The sequence below is a fragment of the Ostrinia nubilalis genome, chromosome 1 (genome assembly GCF_963855985.1).
Source record: "Ostrinia nubilalis chromosome 1, ilOstNubi1.1, whole genome shotgun sequence".
Taxonomy (NCBI): domain Eukaryota; kingdom Metazoa; phylum Arthropoda; class Insecta; order Lepidoptera; family Crambidae; genus Ostrinia; species Ostrinia nubilalis.
The window spans coordinates 13,467,684-13,481,918 of NC_087088.1; the positions used below are offsets into that span (position 1 = coordinate 13,467,684).

Consider the following 14,235-nt stretch of genomic DNA (forward strand, 5'->3'; position numbering starts at 1 on the left):
ATAGCAAGGTCAATTCCGAGAAATGAATCACCAACGTACTCAGTTCTACAATGTAGTACGACGCATTCCCTCAGTCACAGCACAACTTCATTATTGTATAGTGGCTTGTAAATATAGCCATAAATTAATAGAACACGAGGTAATAGATGTAACTATTAGGAAGATAACTGTAGGTTAGACAGTTGGTTAAATTTAATACGTTATGCTAGTTATTTAAGTATTTATTTTAACACTATCTCTCACTGATGACTTCAGATACCTTTTAAAGCAATACCTAATTCCTATTTCAGCAGCAAAAAGGCGGTCTTAATGATTTACTAATGGTGCATCATGGTTATGTTTACTTAGTTAGAGAGAAGTAAGTACTTAACGCGTGATGGATCTTGTAAGAATCCTTTTGGATATGAATAGTTAGTTATTAACATACGTTTTAACTATTATCATCCATAACATAATGGCTTTCTGTGTTGGAAATGTTCTACCACTTACTTACCTACTGAGTAATGCTAGGTTCTACATTACTTTAGTTGCCTTCATTTAGAAAATTATGGGTTATCTTATCTTAATATTAATTGGTAGAGTCTATCACATTATACTGTGGTGGACAGATGGACGGGCTTGGGGAAGCGAATTCTGGATGCTTCGTTAATTTTAAAATGTTATCTTTAAAGGCTTTTACTAAGTCCAAAGGAACCCTAACAGCCGTCCGTATGACTGCGCAATCAGATACTGGTGACTCATTATTTCTCTACCTATTTCATTAAGTCTCGCGAATAATAAGATCTCGTGTGAATAAGCATTATAAGCTCAATAATCTCAGTGGTTACCTATATTTTGAAATATTTGGGTGCAAACCTTACAGAAAAATCCGTGCTTTTATCATCGTTTCTAATTTCGCTACTCTACATTTATTGGCTGCTCAGTGTTTACTTTTTGCCTTGTACTTATAACGTTATATTTATTTCTTAGTGAGTAGGTACCTACTGAGTAGCTATACTTACATATTTCTATTAAAACATTATTTTTAACAATGAATATGAAATATTATTCTGTGAAAGTTTTGTAAGTTCCATGCGATCGAGTACTTAACGATCAGTAAATGGCGACTTTTTTAGATCGTTCGAAATGCGGGATAAGGCCATTTTATAGATCAACATAGGCACCTCTTTAGAAAGCATTCTCCAGAGTTCTAGAAGCGGTGGACAAACCAGTCCCCAAGTTTGTTTACCTCACGAATGCTGTTTATTTACTTTCGTTCGACGTTCGTCCGCGACTGTAACCTGTCTCTATTCTATGTGCAGGCGCAACGCAACCATAAAGCGTTGTTACGTAAATGTTAGTCGTTTTGTTTTGTAATGGCCAGGCTATTGCGCTTGATCGGCTTCTAAGACTCATAAGTAGTATTCTTATAGTGTTTCAAAGTAGGTTAGGTAAGAAACTGCGACTCTATCTTACGTGAATTCGAATTAAAATGGGTGTGTAGGCACGTGCCCATAATGCCCCTTTGAAAATCTGTAGGTAAATGTCCAATTAACTGTCCTAGACAAAACAATTGAATTTTCTAATGTAGGTAAATAAGTAATACCTCTTTTTTCAATTGTTTTCTAGTCAAATTAGGAGATTGAGGAACTTGGCGACGGGCATTAGGACATGAGCAATCAATATTTTTTTGCAATGAATCCAAGTCAGTAAGTCATCCATAAAATAGACTTCTGTGCCTCTTAATGCACAGGCTGTTCTGCTGAGCTATTGCTGACTAAGTTTGTAACACCATGGATTTAATATAATTAACATCATCTCATCATCAGCTCACTTAGTCGATTGTGAGCTAACGAGAGGAACAGACTGATGTGTTTGGCACGAGCTGGAAGGACGAATAAGTCGACAAACTAATAACGCTCATATCTAATTAACGCCCACGCTTTGAATACATTCTAATTCGAATTACACTTCTGGACACATCTACTGGCCCACCTTGTATTTTCAGTTTCATTCGGTCCTAGCTAAAATTTTATATTAGGTCGAGCAAATTGTCTTGGGCGGCGACTTCAGGTGAAGTATTCATAGATTAATTGATAGAACCTCACCTTAATGTTAAGAATCAGTAATGTTTGTTGTAAAACCAAAGATATCAATCACTTTTTCAAGAATTAAATCCAAGTAAACCAATAAAACCAAGTTTTCTTAGTATTCGATTGTTTGATATCAACAAACAGGCTCCAAATTGTCTTTTGTTTCTTTAAACTCTGTGTTCGAAATTAAAAAAAAGACTATTGAATGAAATTGTGAATGTGCCAGGTTCAAAACTGCATCAACAGTTTTTGTTCAATCTAGCAATCATATTTCGGTAGGGGCCATCGAAACCTAAACTCTAAGGTGGGCCAGTAGATGTGTCCAGAAGTGTAGATGTTAACCAGTCGTAAAAGATAAGCACTCTACAAAATACTTAAAATATTTTTTCCAAGCCGGTTGTCGCTATGATGACTTAAATTGGTATTCTGCTGATGAAAACGCTAATACCTATTTGTTCTATTAAAGTAATAGTTCCTAGAAAACCACTACCATAATGAGTAAGATAGTTTAGCTTGACTACATATAGACGTATCTGGTAGATGGTATTTTAGCGTGTATGGATATCGGATGTAAACATAATTTATAAGTACTTAGTTAAGATATACTTACCTACATAAAGATACATCATACAATACCTTTTCTTGTCATAAATTAAATTACATAATAGTTTTTTTGTGATGTTATCATGCGATAAGTAATTAAAAACTATAGGTAAGCAGATGAGGCGAGTTCTTTTCGTTTCGTTTAGTGCACTGCTCCCAGCGGAGACATGCCACTCTTTTTCATTAGTTCAGGTTTATTTTCAGACTCTAAAATACTTGGTTTGAAGAATAAAATGTACACCACCACCAAATAAAATGTTTCTACGTAATTAAAAGTAAAAAAGTAGGTATTTATAATTTTGGCATTGCAAACCCCAGTTAGTCTCTCCCTCGCATTAGGCATTAGTCCCTCCCTCTATTATCAATATTTTCAAACAGGTATTCTATTATTGTATTATATGAATCAGACACTTAATTTTATAATAGAAATTATCCGGTTTCTCACGAGTTAATAATTTCTGTCGTAAACTAGACAAGAAAAAGTTAATTAGCTTCTTCGGCGGAAGTTCTGGATCAGACATGGTACATGCAGAGTGGTACGATTAGAGAAAACTCGTTATATCGGCATTATTGAGTATAAAAATAATATTAAAACGAGACCTACGCTTTGACGCATGTAGCGCATGGACCGAAGCAACTTAAATTAGGTGCGGCTTAGTTTGGTACGTTTAAAAACATTTTCTAAAATAGAGACTCACATGATCACATCATCTATTCACGATTTTACCTACATCTAATAAGACCTCTCATTTTAGGGTTTTGCATTCAGCAGAGGGGTCTCATCTCAGCTCTACATTATTTAATTTGATTTAAAACGTAAGTACCTACCTACTCTACATTTCAAGATAGGAAATTAATGTAGGATTCGAATAATGTAGGAATCAAATATTGTACAACCTAGCTGAAACATTTTCTACATAGGTACTCTTTATACCTGGTAAAAGTTGATAAATTCTTAGGTGGGTACATACAACAATTTTAAAAGATATTTACAAATAATGTTTTCTTTTTTCTTTACAGAATCACTTTGACCTATTCAAAGATGCACTATAAGATGTCTCCAGACTGGCGAGCGTCGCGGTCGTGACGTTTAAAAATAAATTTCAAAATGAGGGAAATTAGACTATCGCTAGACCGTTTAATGCGAGATGATTATGAGCACGAGCAAACTCGTATTGCATGGCTAGTCCGTCAAGGCAGCTTGGAGCCACGTCGCGGTGACTCACTCCACTTTCTACGGCAGTGGGTAGCGGTCGATGACACCAGCCTGTTTGCTCCCGATACCCGTACTGGGCACATACTATTGTGAACTGCTGATCTAATCGATTATTTACCTACCTACTTACACACATATTAAGCTATCCCATGTATGGCTGTCACTGATTAACGACGTCAGTACGTTTCTTATGCGAAAAGAAAATACTAGAGAACGTAGACTCTACATTTATGTTAACTGCGTATTCGCTGCATAGATTCGCTGTGTGTACCCAGGAACATGTGTCTGACGTATTTGAACACACGATTCGACACGTGCTATAGTGCATATTAATTAGGTAATTCATATACGTGACTGAAAAGCCCATGAAATTACATTTTTATGCCATGACTCAGGCATAGGGTAGTGCGTTTTTCGACTGTCTTAGCTTGTAAAACGTATCGTCTTCTATGCCATTGTTTATGCGAGATTTAAGATAAAGACATTGACTCGACCTCACAACCAGTGCAAAACGAGCTTCACTAAGCAACGACATTGAGCTTGAGTCAGAGATCCGATTGTTTGTGCAAAAACTGAACGGTAGCGCCGATGAGGTAATCGCCGGATCTATGAATGAAAAAACATATAAAACACCCCACCGAATATAACTGTAAGCTTAGCAAGAACGAGAAAGATTAGTTTTGCAACAATAAACTCTATAATAGAGGTCCAAGGACGAGTTTTAGTAATCATCGCTAAGACGCCATTTGATTTTGATAGATCTTGCAGATACGAATAGAATGAGTCATCTGCACTTCTAATGCGTAAAATTGGCTAAAAAAGCTTGGCACCGGCTCTTAGTTCTTTCAAAAAACCTACTTTTATTTATTTATTGAGATTCTTTTTGAGACTTCTTACTCCTAAGTACGAACTTTTAAATATTAATAACATTAACAAAAATCCAAGGCTTCTGGTGGAATTCTGATTTTTACGGAACCATGCAATTATGCATCAGCGGTGCAAAGTTTTTTTTACAGTGGACAGAAGCACTCCTTTAAAAAATAATTCTAGATAATTATTCACACGTGTCTTCATTTTGGCGTATCGTCATCAATCAATGAAATCCAGGCTATGCACGGCTGGAACAAAGAGCTACAAACAGATGACAAAGATTTCCCACCGTTTTCAGGAACTGCTACTGCCAGCCTATTCCTTCTTCACCTTTTCACCCAAAGTTAATTTATAACCAACTTAAGTGTTGTAACGTACACACATAGGGAGAGGTTTACAGGTCTTTAAATAAATTAATTACAGCTTAATTACAGTTTTATTTTAACATGGCATAATATTGTTTAATCATGTACAAAAAACGATAGCTAACATGGTAAAAACATGACCATATAGTAAACATTTCAACGTAAAAAATAATATTATGAAATAAGCAGTAAATAATAGCTTATTGAGATTCTTAAGATATAGAAATCGTTATATAGTAACTAATTACTTATACTATTATGTATCGACGCAATATCTACGTAGAGTAGATTTTTAATACATAACTCACTTTATTATGACATTACTTTGGACTTACATTTAAGCGATCATAATTTGTATGAAATAAAATGTATCATTAGTAAGCATTATATTTTAGTTTTACTGTCCAATATAATTTGAATGTAAATAATACCTTAAATACAGCAGCAGTACAGATTTTCAGTAAATAAGTTTTTCGATAAAGACCTAAACTAAAAACATTTCACTTGATTAATAAATAGTTACAAAAGTATTTAAGGTGAAAAAACTTCGTTGTACCTAAATATAAATACTAAAACTAATTTAACCTACCGCTTATCACAAGCTACATATTTACAAATGCTTATTAATATGAAAACAATAAATTTTGAGATTCACTTGTAGAGCATTAATACTTGTTCATACTAATCTATTTGGACATAAGAAATCAACGAAGGGTGGTATCACTAATTTATTGACTATTTATAAGCCAACAATGCGAATAGATTATTCTGGTTTTACTCGATTTTAAGTTTTTAAGCTGAAAATGACTAAAGAAATACGTTTAAAAAGTATTTATAATAATAAAAGTAATTGAATAGGAATGCTAGTCATATAATGGTAGTCATATTTTGGATACAGGTACATTTAATTGGACGGAAATATTTTTTATCTAATATTTTTATACACCGAAATTATAAAATGCGAAGATTAAAATCAAAGGAATGAGTATTCAAATGTAAAATTAAACAAAGTAAAAAAGCCTTAATTACTTAAATTTCATGCATTGCTTTATCACAGCATAAAATATATCTTCAAAGTCATTTCATTAGCATTTGCCTTTTAAAAATAAGAAGATAATAAACAACTTTTCAAACCAATTTTCGTACGATTTGCATAAATTTTTAACGAATCTGATATTTAACAATAGATTAATAAATTCAATAATAATAGGCAAGTTATTACGAATACTTTTCAGCTCGTATGTATTCTTAAATTTACCTTATAATTAACTTAAAATACCTACGTCATTCGTAACTAAAGCTACTGTGCAACTAATTAACTCGTGACAAATAGTTTTCGGAAATAATAAGCCAAAATGACATTAATTAATTAATCATTAACTAAAGATAAATATTTACATCACTTAAACTACGTATTCTTAATAAACGGCATATTTTTGTTTTTATATAAACATTTTATCGTACTGAATTTGTCATTTTTATTACTTTTAATTTTGTTTCAGGAGATAGGTACCAAAGAAATAACCAACATAATTTTTGAGTATGAGGCGTCTTCATTTTCTCTTTTCGATGTTCACGGCATGATTCTAATTATTTTGTAGCTGATACATTCGATCATTTCAGCGATCACGATTTGAAAATTTAGACTTAAGTCGCGTCGTTCTTATTCTACCAATAAAGATCAATTCTCATTTGTTTTCATAACAACGCCCTATTTCTTAATCAATAACTTATTCGCGTGGTGGTCACGTGTAGCAGTTATCCTCGTCAGCGTGGTCGAAGCAGTCAATGGTGCCATCGCATAGCTGCGCGAGAGTGATGCAGCGTCCGTCAACACATCGCAGCTCTCCACTCGGGCAGGGGGATGCGTGGGAACTCATAGACGACATCCCACCAGGCGCACCAGATCCTCCTGGAACCCCCGGCCCGTTGGAATCGCTCAGTCCACTCGGCCCACTTTGTGGCGGGGAATAATCATCCTCTTTGTCTATGGTCGTGCCGTTTGTTTCGGGAGAGTCTGGTGGATCTTGCTGAGCTGCTTTCTGAAATCGGAAGCATTATCTTATTAGGTATCTAATTTTGAAATTATGTAATGTCGCGTTAGTTGGATCTTAAAGACGTAGATAGGGGTGGATGTATAGGTACTCGTACATAATTATGAAAAGATGAAAATGTAATCAAAATACTCACCCTTAATAACGCTGCACCATCGATGACCTTCTCGAGTTTGCTTATCGTTTTATCCAGGTGCGTGAGCTCGGGTTCGGCTTTGATCGCAGCTGGTTCGTTTGCAGGCGCCTTCCGCGTGCCTTCGTCTCGTTTTTTCTCGTCTCCTTTATCAATATCATCAAAGAACCCTAGATCCCCGATGTTCACGTCTTCCGCTGATTCCGTCTTTTGTTTCTTTTCTACTACTTTTCTGCCATACTGAGGCTTCCTGGTCGTTTCAGGTTTTTCTTCTTCAGGGTTTTCTGGAGGGCGGACGAAGCTGACTTTGGGTCGGGTGTACGGCGTCAAACGGGAGAGCGAAGGGCGTCGAGTGAAGTTCCGCTTGAGCGCGTTACTACTGTCACTTGTAACCAGAAGCTCCTTACTGCTTTCTACATCTACAGACACAAAATAAAAAGTTTTAGTGTGATTAATTATTTAAAAAAATCTGTGAAAAACAGCGCGTTGAAATCTTTTGTATGGAATCGAATTTTAAAATATTTTTAATCCTTTATTTAATTGGTACTATTTATTTTTGTGTGACATATTGAAGCTACAATAGTCATGTGCATTACAATATAGTAATAGTTGTTTATCACTGGCCAGAGCCAGGATTTTTTAGGTCTTTCTTTCAGATTCTTTACTGTATCACTGAGCTGTTTATTGGTCCATCAATTAAAGGAGAAGGGAAAAGATACCTATAAGATTTTAAACTTTCGTGTTCCATTTCGACTTAAATAGAAAGACACGGGTCCTAAAGCGACATTTATTAATGAGTTACATTATGTACTCACGGCTTGACGTTTCGGCTGCTATGCTGCAGCCGTGGTCACAAGCAGACTGGCGACTCGCGGCGTCGGTCTTTCTATGTAAGTGGAAAAGATGTTCGAGTGAAAATACTTGTACCTGATCGGTCTTTGGCCCGTCCAGGAGGAATTCTGAATGGTTTCCTCACAGCTGGCGCGGGTGCGGAGCCAGCGGACTCCTCGCCCGGTTCACTTCGCGCAGCCGCATGGTTACCACCTCCTGTCTGAACTCCTAGGGCTTCACACACTCCTTGCGCCTCATCCTCGCCCCCGGGGCAGTCGGTGTAGCCGTCGCACATCCAACGCTTTAGGATGCATCCTCCAGAAGGGCACCTGAAATCAGATAGGTACAGATTGTTTTTCAAACGTAGCCTAAACTATGTAATTTGTCCATATGGTACTTATATTGGTTGTATCAATTAATTTTTTTATGGTTTACTTAATACGAGTAAAATAATAAGTAAAGCTAAAACATTGCGAACGGTTCTTTCTTATTAAAACTCCTTTACGAACGTTCATAGCAATGAGTCTCCGACTAAAATATTGCACTGCTTTTCGACAAAATGAATAATATTAATATTACGAAATGAATCGTTTACGAAGATTAATGCTCAGACGAAGAACTAGGGGCTACTGAAATTGTTTAAATAGCTGATCTATAAATATTAGATTTGCTATTGGCACAGTTCTAAAATATAACTGACGCTTTCAAAAGATCACGCCAAAACAAAAATCCCCGGAAGCTTTTTAAGTCTCCTGCAAAATCATAAGGATTAAGGTTTAATTAAGGGGAATACTTACTTAAACTCATTAGCTTCACACGTAACGCATCGATCTTCATCTTCCCCGGCGGGACAGTCCGCAGCACCATCGCAGATCCAATCGCGGGGTATGCACGTGCCGTCGCCACAAGGCAGCTCTCGAGGGTAGCAGGGACTCTTGGCCGCCACGCAGTTGGATGACGAGTACTGGTTGCAGTTCAGCGCTGCCGTCAGCTCGCGAGGTATCAAGCCGTCGCAGCTGTCGGAGATTGCTGCCAAAAGAAGGGTTACATAGATTACCATTTGCGTTATATAACTTTATTTAGTAGATACATAATGTTCACCGACTTGAGTGTGGGCACTGGCTTCTGTAACACAGGTACATACACCTAGCACAGGAGTCAGGGGTTTCGCAATTTTATACTGTACTTGTCTTATGTCAATAAAGTTATTATTTATTATAGATTAATGATCTTGGTTGTGCACAAAAAATTAAAACAAAATTAAAAGTTATAGAAGTGCAAAGCACACGACATCGCAGTTTGATAAAGTCATGATGTAATAGCATATAATGTAAGTAGGTATAAAATAAAATTTGACACCAAAATTGAAGGAACATCCGCAGATAAAAATCTTTACTAAAGTTGTAATCATTTTCTACAAAAGAAGTTCATAGATTTTCCTACTAACCTTTGCAAAGACTGTAGCAAGGCATCTTCACCGGGTACGGTGGCGGGCTGCACTCGGGCTCCAGGAGAGCGCACATGAAGTGCTGCACGCGCTCACTGCAGTTGGTGGACACCAGAAACTCGATCTGGGAGAGGAGGGATGTGATCTCCACTCCGTTCACATGGGCAGCAGGACCAGCCAAATCATAAGGAAGGATCCCTCGGCACAGTGCTAGCCGAGTTGAACGGCATTGAGGTACTGTAAACACATCAAATTGCTAATCAATTTCAAGCTAACTTAATTTTACAAGCAAAATTGTTAGTACAAGCATTAAAGTAAGAATAATTACATTAAATCCCAGATTAGTCACATCAATATTACGAGTGGCTATGACGTGTGAACACATTGCAAGTGTGCATACGCATGAAGTATCTTTCAATGAAGAGAGTACGAGTATTAGGTAAATGAGATGAATCGTAGTATTACTGACCTTCCGGTGAAGCCGCATGCCCCGGGTCGTAAAGAATATCTGAAACTTACCGTCATAATTAACGTTTACTGGATATTTTTTTGTAGTCGAGTCATCGCCGTCCCGCCACGTTGGGAGTGTGGGCGACACTCGTGTGTTATAAGCAGAACTTTGGGTGGTAGATCTCATCTTTTCTGCATCCTCAATAGATATACCAAAAAGTTTAGAATGACCTGAGGTGAAATTCACATCCACGTTCGTAGGTCGGCGATAGAAAAATTCTTGGATTTCTGGTGGGATATCATGCGGTTTTTCATAGACTTGAGGCACCATTTTCACTTTGTGTGTTTGAGGCACAAGATGTTCTTTGTAAATAGGCACATGAGGTTTAATGCTTGGCTCTTCGACATTCTTTGTTGTGTACTTTTCTCCGTAATTAGTAAAGTCGTTAAGAGTCTCCGCTTTTGCTATAGTTTCTGTGCTAGCAGTGATCGTTATGCCATTTCCGTCTTTGAAATAAACTGCGAGAGGTTTTTCCGGTTTTTGGGTAATATGCGGCTTAAGAGTTGAATCATCGGGGAGTGTGTTCGATTCATCCAGGGTTTTAGGTGTCCTGAGTTTTTCAGAGTCTACTCTCTCATTACCGTATTGAACTTCTGGAGTAATATGAGCAGGAAAAACTGGTTGTATTGGCAGTTTTCTATTCGCATTAGTTTCTATAACGGAGTCTATTACTGATGCGATATCATAATTTTTGTCTGTGTCCGCATCGTAGAAATCGATTTCCGAAGTTTTTGTACCTGCAATTATTGTTTAATACAACAGACAATTATATGGATGCGCGTGTTTACAAACACAAATTGTGTGAGATTATTGATTGTTAATAACAATGATAAATAAACATCCCATCAAACTGTGCGTTCAACGTGAAATTGTGTTTTTCTAAACAAACAAAAGTATGCAAGTAAAGGTATGTTCTCGTATAACCAACCAGACGCATACAGTAATAAAAATAATATTGAGTTTTTCCCGCTATAGAGCGGTTAACTCGTAAAGGTTAGTGTATGAATATGAGATGATTCGAAGAACTTCCTAACTAGGTACTTTCTTTTTCCATAAAAGATTTATCGATATTTAACTAAAGAAAAGACATAGTCACAAAGGCCGACTAATCGTATTGACTGTCTATGCCAGTAATCTCTACACAATTTCTCAGGAGTGCTACAATGATTAATGAAATCACAAGAACGTGCTAAATATCACAAATAATATCAGAATTGATTTTTGAAAACATTAAGTGAAGTGCTACAAAAAGTGCTGATTGCTATGATGACTAACACAATGAAAAAGTGATGGTGACCATCGCCATCTTAAATTAATTATGTGTATCATACCCGGCATTTGGGGCAAGACGGCCTTGCCCTTGCTGTCCGGTATTTGTTCTTTCTTGGGCGGTAGTCTTCGTATTTGGGCCCCAGCACCAGCCGACACCTGCTCCCAGTAGGTAGTGCCATTCGCTCCGTCTAGGCCAGCCTCTATGTTGTCTGAAATGAAAAAGATTTAGCTTCAGGTAAAATCGAATATCTATCTTCGCGTTGTTGCATTTACAGTAAAGTGTTGGTGTAAATTTTTTCGTGATTTAGTGTAATAATTGTATGTGGTGCCTACAGCTAAACACACAGCAGTCTCTATCTATCTGTTTTACAGGCTCAGATAATAAATTTGATAATTTAATAAAAAAGAATGGCTAATAAAAAATTAATTAATTAGTTGGCGCGTTCATTGTTGAATTTTCATTGTGTATTCTAACCAAATGATGTAACTCTAGGAGCACTCAGCGGCTACTCTAACGATGCGCTGAGGTGGTGAAAGCAGAGTTCAAGATGTCACGAGGGTACGGGCTCGGATTCTACATTGGCCTGGTAACCATTAATCCTGATCGGGTTGCACAACAACACGACTTACCATTTGATAGGTTCCGACTATCATTAATTCGTGCATTTGCAAAACGGTCGTATTGAAACGTGATATTTGAATTAACATCGTAGAAAACGTAAGATTACGATACTTTTTTAAAGTGAGATTTAGTTCAGAAGAAGAGATCCAAAAATATCTAACATCTCGTTATTGAACTCTATCCCTTTACATTATTCGAGATCTGTGAAAAATTTAAACTTTCATCACGTTTCGTGCGAGATGCACAGTAGCTACTTTACCTTACAGGGAAGTGGATTAAGTTGTACGTATTTAGTCTTACGTGTAATTACATCTAGGTCTACTTAGAAGAGATTCTTTTCTGAAGGTATAAGAAATTATTTCGCAGAAATGAAAACTGTCTTAATCAGTGAGCAGGATGCAATTTAAAACGTGCTCTCCTAGGCTAGTCCCCTACTTCTAAATAATTAAACATAATTATATCTTTACATAACTGACACTCGAATCGCACCTATATGCAGCGCAATTTACAACCAACTAGCCACAGGAGATTATTAAATGCTGGTGTTATTAGGTAATTTACCTGGTAACGACTTCGTGTACCCTCATAAGTGTTTAGCCTATGGCAAAATTCTGAGGCACGTTATGTGCTTCTGTGTAAATGGGTGTACAGTAGCCGATGCTATTTGGTCGTATCACGCTCTAACGCCATTTAAAGTGCAGTAAATAATGTCAAGTGTTCCCCGAGGGTGCAGTCCAATGTTCCTTCGTTCCGAAGATCACGAGCGCGTATTCACAACAGCCTATTATACAATCACAGTCACGACGTAAGATTAGCTCATTGCTGTGTCAATGAAGACTGTTAGGTGTAATTGTTTGCATTGTAAATATTTCAATGAAAACGTTCAATGTTTTGACCTCAGATGAACCGATGACTTTGGGCAATTAAGCTTATTAAGTTACTTTATAGCTACATTCGTAGATCTATGTACCTATCGTATTACGTGTACTTACAGTAAAGTTAAGTTTAAGTATTAAATATGGTACATTAAAAAGCGCCGCTCAAGTACAAATTTACTATCAAGAACAGATTCAAATATTTCATTATTGAAAACTTCAGTCAAGTTTGAATCGAGATTGAGTGTCTTTTCAAAATGCAAGCTTAAGCTTTATGCCTGTCTACAGCTGAAGTCGTGTCTATTTACGAGTAACTTAAAAATCACACATACATTAAGCAACACTTAAGTATTAGAAATCTAAAGGTTCTTCGAATTGCCGTTTCTTTCGTGATTTTACGTGTAGTCTGATGTTTAATCTGATGTTCATGTTGAAGAATATGTAATGACCTACGTACCGTCGAAACATTACAAGGAGTACAAGGACTGAAGTCCTAGAAAAGAATGTAGCTATTTATATAGCAAAGTTGCTGGTTAACAAAAAAAAAGAGAATTAATTTTCGGACTCGGTACCGAGTGACAATAATAAAATGAAGGTTTTATTTCTTAAGTGTAATGTGCATTTGTCCTTATTTTACTTGAAAAGAAAATGCAGTCTGTGAAAGTGAATGCGAAATATGTGGCCATGCTAAAAATAAACTCAAATGCATAAAATTAAACTACAAAGCGCAACGCAATATAGGAAGAGCACAATGGCTGAAGGCGATTCAACTTTCGATTTTAAGAATACTTTACATATAAAATTCTGATAATAAGGCGTCAAAAGATACAAGTTCGCGCATCGAATCTCCATTACAAATGAATTTACACTGTCCTGCACTTCTTTTTTCGTTTTTTACATCCAAAGCCAGGTGAGATTAAAAGAAATCTGTCCAAGGTTTAAAAAAGTATTGTTATCTTGTCTTGAACCGTATTTTCATCGTTTCCGATGCTTAGTAACGTGGGTGTAAGTACTTTGGCATGAAAAATTCTCAATGTAGTCGGCACGTGTGGTGTCAAAGGTGAGACTTGGATGCAATCATGCTTAGAGTGGTTGAGTTATAATGAGTAGGCAACATTGACTTTGTATGAGTTTAATAGAGCCGATAAAAAGAACCGAGTCTAAACTCATCAATGCGATACCTGTTAATAAACAGGGATTTAGTTAGGTACTTTTAATGTTATTACAACACATGCGTTATATTATCTAAACTCGGAGAATAGACGTTCAAAACATATTTCAGCGTTTCTGAAATCGCCTATGAGCCAAAATGCAAAACTTTTGCACTCTAAGTAGGTACTTCATTTATTGCGTTTCATTACACC

The 14,235-nt window shown here is 36.6% G+C and overlaps 1 protein-coding gene across 6 annotated transcripts in view; it reads right to left on the reverse strand.

Moving 5' to 3' along the window:
• Nucleotides 1-5,183: 5,183 nt before the first annotated feature.
• The window catches only part of LOC135073168 (uncharacterized), a 75,349-nt gene continuing 66,297 nt past the window's right edge, over nt 5,184-14,235 (reverse strand). For 3 of the 6 annotated variants that reach the window (XM_063967262.1, XM_063967242.1, XM_063967233.1), the window contains exons 4-10: nt 11,434-11,583; nt 10,111-10,839; nt 9,592-9,828; nt 8,942-9,173; nt 8,241-8,473; nt 7,317-7,732; nt 5,184-7,168 (exon numbers count right to left, since the gene is read on the reverse strand). In XM_063967262.1, the coding sequence (XP_063823332.1) occupies nt 6,872-7,168; nt 7,317-7,732; nt 8,241-8,473; nt 8,942-9,173; nt 9,592-9,828; nt 10,111-10,839; nt 11,434-11,583 (2,294 nt within the window). In that variant the 3' untranslated portion in view covers nt 5,184-6,871. The other 3 variants (XM_063967251.1, XM_063967257.1, XM_063967270.1) reach the window with 3 other exon arrangements.